Source organism: Montipora capricornis, chromosome 2, assembly GCF_036669925.1.
Source record: "Montipora capricornis isolate CH-2021 chromosome 2, ASM3666992v2, whole genome shotgun sequence".
Lineage (NCBI taxonomy): Eukaryota > Metazoa > Cnidaria > Anthozoa > Scleractinia > Acroporidae > Montipora > Montipora capricornis.
In genome coordinates, this window is record NC_090884.1 from 43,218,189 (window position 1) to 43,223,785 (window position 5,597).

At 41.1% G+C, this 5,597-nt stretch overlaps 1 protein-coding gene across 1 annotated transcript; it reads right to left on the minus strand.

Annotated features, from left to right (window-relative positions):
- Nucleotides 1-788: 788 nt before the first annotated feature.
- Nucleotides 789-5,376, minus strand: LOC138038024 (skeletal aspartic acid-rich protein 1-like). The gene is made up of 5 exons (XM_068883851.1): nt 5,246-5,376; nt 3,724-3,923; nt 3,135-3,404; nt 2,488-2,724; nt 789-1,094 (listed from the first exon to the last, which is right to left on the minus strand). Exons 1-5 carry the CDS (start codon nt 5,280-5,282, stop codon nt 858-860), a joined length of 981 nt encoding a protein of 326 aa, XP_068739952.1. The 5' UTR covers nt 5,283-5,376; the 3' UTR covers nt 789-857.
- Nucleotides 5,377-5,597: the final 221 nt, after the last annotated feature.

Here is a 5,597-nt window from a genome sequence, read left to right on the forward strand (position 1 = left end):
AATTGATTTGATTACTGGCTATGTTATAATTTAATTATCCGGGTAGACCCGAATACGAATTAGATTCGGCGCATGTGAAATGTAAGAAATGCGCCTTTAAAACGGACGTTACTTACGAATGTTACTTACCATTTTTTAATGACGTTTTTCAGTCTTGGCTTTGCATTCTTGTGAGCTGGAGCGCTTTCGACTTGCAACAATATGGAATAAGGAGGACGGGGGAGGGGGGGGGGGGGCGGGGTGGTGATATGATGTATGTTTAGAGGTCGACTGTGGAGGGGTTTCAGCATGCCCGTCTCACAGTACAGCGACAACCAGGGAAACCACGAGTAAAAAAAAGTCGAAGAAAAGTTAGATACAGAAGCGAACTGTTCATGGGTACGACCAAAATTGATGACTATCGACAGGGACAATTGGTCACGATTTGTGGCTCGATGTTTGAAAGGAAACGGATCGACTCTAAGTGCTAAGTAAGTGCATTGAAGCCGAGGTGAATGTAGGCTTGGCCTTCTAGCCCCATACCTGGGTGTCTATCGAAAAACCGGACTGGTTAGAAACGTTTAAAAGAACAGAGCCCTTCAGTAAATGAATCTTTGCTACCCAATAGGTTTCCTCGTCTGATTTTAATGGTATTAAAGAGTCAGACAAAAACAGTTACAGTAACTGTTAACTGCCGGCATCATGAGCTACCGTTAAAAAAAGACCTCATTCTGTCGCGAATTAATAGGTTACATGATAATGGCCCTTGAAACTTAAATCTCTCAAGAAATCAGAACAAATTTCAGGTTGTTCACTGAGGTAATAGAGGGATAAACTGACTAAGAAAAACCAAAATTCGCACTACGCGATTTCTAAAATTACTCGAAATAGAACGCCATGAAGAGAATATTAGTATACAACAGAACAGCAAGCCGGAGTTGCGGGAGATTTTGAGTCCCGGCATCAGCTTCGCCTACTTCTAGTCCAGGATCATAAAAAATCCTGTTGGTAGCCTTTGGAAATCTGAGGATGACTTTTTGCTTGTTGTCAGCCTGCTTGAGCTTCGGGAAGTCACCATTTCCCGGCATATCTCGTATTTCATCGTCCACCATCACCTTACAATGAAATGACATGACATTGAAAAAAGACCAGTTTTCGATATTATTCAACAGGGACCTTGTTCGTACACAAACTGTGCGCTCTTGCACCTGTGGAGGACGCTGTAAAGTTCACTGAATGTGTGTTGAATAGTTAGCAGGATTTTTATCTGCAGGTCACACTTTATCATTAAGGGCAATTTTTAGTGCTACAAATCACATTGATCCAACTGGGGCGCACGTCATGTGTTTATTTCCCAAAGTGGCCTCCGTTACCAGCAAATGACCATGTTGACCGTCAATATGGTCATTTGCTTTTGTGGATCTCCCGACTAGGCCATGATTTCTCTCGTTCCGAGTTGGGCCGAGCGCGTCTACTGGTCCAGCAGTGAAATGGCGTCTAAAGTTGAGAGATGTGGGCTTGTAAGGATGGCTAGCGACTATGGAAAAGAGTTTAGCTCGGATGCGTTCGTACATATCGAGGGTAAAGTTATTCTAGCGTAGCTCTGCGAGAGGAAATTTATCGTTTGAGCAATTTTATTAGCAATGTTTGCTCTAGATTCGAGGGATATTTCGAATTATGAAATTCTCAACCTCGGATAATGCATTTCGCGTGCTCTGATTGGTTCAATCAATCTCGGTTGTCAATTCATATACCTTAGTTTGACCTTATATGGTAAATGATTGCTAAGCTAAAAACGTTTTCGCCGGAAAGCGAAATTTCTCTCTGAATAAAGCCAAAAATGAAAAAAAAAATCGTTTTGTAGAAACTTTGGATCTATTGCGACGTTTACGCGAAAAGGTAAGAAATGTTTCAGTGATGAGCCTACGTCTGTCTGACCACAAGGTATTACACAACATCGCATCTTCATAAGTTTTTTCGATTTCGCTCGGATTTCCCTCTTTTTTCACTCGTTTTTCGTACTTCGAAATTTTTGGAGTTTGAGGAATTTAATAACACAATTATTCCACTCGCGCTTGTTGGATATGCGACCGGTTATAGCCAACTCGCTGGCTGTTTACCATCTCATAAATAAATGTTAAATAACGCCTCCAACTCCAACCTTGTCATTTTATATAGTAGTGGAAGGGTACCAATGTCAGATATGTCAAATAACACCGAAATCGTGTTGCAGGCCTTAGAAATAATTACTAGAAGACATGTTCTAAGCTTGGACGCCATTTCATTTTATTTATACCAAGACTGTTGTGCAGAAGTCGCTTCCTCACAACTACTGTTCTTAAACTGCCACTTGCAGAGCCTGGATCATCTGTGGTTGCACGTGCATTTTTCAGTTGCTTTCAAACCACTGATGAAGAGGGAGGACCTTCGAAATGTTTGGTTACATTTTAAATTCTCGGGCGCAATTTTAAACTTTCCTTTACCACTCTAATTTCTAGCATAGTTTACCTGAGAGCTGAGGACAATTTCCGAGCCTCCTCCGATGTCAAACTCCTTTGGACACTTGTTATATCGGATTGTCTTGAAGCATCTGGGGTGGCGCCGTTTGTTCCGGTCCCCCTGGGGGATCTGTTTAGGTTTTCCTTTGCTTTTGATGACCAACGCGACATCTATAAACTCGCCATCATCACCAACATTACAATCCTCATCAGAATTGTGTTTGGCGCAAAATTGCCAGTTCCTTATCTAAAACAGGATAGAGATTTCACCACTCAGCTTTCATCAAAGAATGAACAAACGATTAATTAAAGAAAAGCCTCGAATTAATTTTTGCGCTTATTGCCGGGAATTCATAATGGTAATATCACAGAAACAAGCAAGGCAGGAAAAGAAGAAAGAGGGAGAGGTGGACGAAAAGGAGAGAGCTTGGGACGGGAGAGAGAGAAGGTGGCGAAAACATGGAAGAGGGATGATTTTCAAGTGAATATATATCATTGAATATCCACTTTGACCAAATGGCAGTTAACTCACGGAATTGTCCCTACTTTGGAAAAGAATTAGTACAACATTCTAATAGTGTATGAAATGTTTGGAAAGAGGGTCGAGGGGATTGTGGGGTGCACTTTATTGGTAAGGGATCACTGACTCTAAGTTACCTCAATATTAAACTTGAGCATGCCCTCCCTCATCTCGGAGGTTTCGTTCCCAAAAGTGATGTTTCCGTGATCCTCAAACATGTACACCATGATTTTAAGAGACGCATTTTTTGCATTTAGAGTCGAGGTAAAGTTGATGTTCTTAACGCGGACTCCCTGGTAACTTGAAGAAGATTGTGCTGTAAAGTGGAAGGGTTCCTCAGGAAACGAGTTGAAGAAATGTCGTTTCCGGTTTGCTTTTCCAACAAGGTTGCCATCCTTATTTCGCTCCTGAAGAGAGTTTTGTATCATTAGTTTTGTACATGTAATGCATTTCTTCATAGTTAACTGTTTTAGTAAACTTAATGTTTCAAGACTCAACATTAGCAGTCGTGTACAGTATATCACCGACTGATAAAGTCCGTGAACGCCTGTCCTCGAACAGTCTGTTCAGAAATCTTTACTAACAGACCTCAAGGGCCTTTCCCTATGCTAAGGCCCGCAAACAAGATGCCGTAACCACCCTCCTAAGAAAAATCCTGGCTCCGCTCCTGCAAAGGGTTTCAACTATTAAATAACGTTCTACCTGGAATAAAAACTATTTACCTACCTCAAAACTCTCAAACTCAATCAAGACCCTGTCCCTGTTGCTATCACAAAAGTCAATATTTGGCCTCCTACTGTTGGGATGAACGCACATGATTCGGGTCCTGAAACCCACGACCTTGCAAACCACACCATTCACTGCATCAAATTGCCTGCTAGTATTATTTTGACCTAATTGGTCTTGTATACATGCAGTAAGAACAGCTGAAAGGAAAATTAATATTGCATTACCAAAAATGTTTGAGATCAAAATAGTTGTATCAAAGGATCACTGTGTCAGCCAATGCTTCAATTCATTCATAAGTTAGTCAGGCAAAGATTCAATCTGTCAGGTATTTAATCAGGCATTCATTCAGTGTAAGGCAGTAAGTCAGCCAAGTAGTCCATGAGTAGGAAACTCCTTATGCAGTATATGCTTGGGTCAACCCTTCAGCAGGGGAGGTCCGAATAGCGAAACACTGTGACGGAGGTCTTGAAAATTTATGCTGCCCGAGGCAGCACAGTTTTTCGCTATACGGACCGACCATTAGCTGGTAAATAACTTTTTTCTTTTTAACCTCTTTCTCCCTTCTTCTCTGAAATCACTTTTTAAATTGTTGACTCGCACCGCTCTTGATAGCAACTGCCCCTGTGATCAACAAAATTACTCCCTTTTTTCCTTCAGATTTTTAAAGTGTGTTTGCTTAACACCTGGCTCGCAAAATTATGAGCTTAGATTTTTATCCAAAGCCCGTTTACTTTGGGTGTAAGTTTTGGACTTCACGGTCCGCCATGACTCACGTTCAAAACTGACCCACTAGACCTCAGAGGGTTGGATCCAGCGAAAGCGAGTGAATGCAGCATATTATAAATGCAAAACGCGAGTTTAAAATTAAGTCTGAAAGACCAAAACTCCCGTGCTGCATATTAATTCGGCGACGTACACACACGCATTGCATTCTTAAACTAGTGAGCCTTTGACGTCATTTTCTCCTCGAACCAGTTCACTCCAGAACTTAAAGTTAGTAATGGCGGACCATTAAATTGGAAAATTCCAGTTGATATAAACAGATGTCTGTTTGAAATCAAGGCTTAAAACTTTGGTCGCTTAGTGTTTAGTTTTTGGTCACGGGGGCACTTACGAGAGTCCCTTTTAAATCCACCAAGAATATGGCCACGCCGATCCTAATATTAACCTCTCCTTGGATAAGCACTATAACACCATAAAACACACATTATAACATACACATCTGAAAGGTTCTCTTTCAACAAAGCATATGAGCTAATGGCCAACTGACAAAGAACGTTTTAAATGAACACAATAGGTTTATTCTATAGGGCTGATTCATTCTGTTAGGCCTAGAAAATACTCAATCTGCACCAGAAGAAAAACGTATTTTGCGAATTCGATGAAACCGTAAAAAGAGATTGAAACTTCCCAAACTTTTAACTTTGTTCTGCAATAAACCGATTTATTACTTACAGACAACTCAAAGGGAAACTGAAAACTGTCCATAGAAGTTTCTGAGAAAAACAAGATGACTTACCGCGACAAAATACGCACAGCAGCGGAAGAAATATCATAGGATTCTATCTACACCGGCAGAGGGAACGAACGAGGAAACTTTGAGAGAATTTCAGTCTTGAATCGTCTTGAACGCTCCTTGAAGTCTCGAATATGGCGGCATCTGGCAGCGTTTTTTACCGCTGATCGACAAGTACGTATGATCACTAGTTCCCAGATCGCTCTTCAAGTCACCTCATTAGAGTATTTTCATCTCCGTTTGATTCAAATCCCCTTTATTTTCGAAAGCCCCGGATTCCATTTCGACCACGCTTGCAACGTGGGCAAATGCAAACAAAGGCTTAGAAATATATTTGACTCATGCATGGTTGATG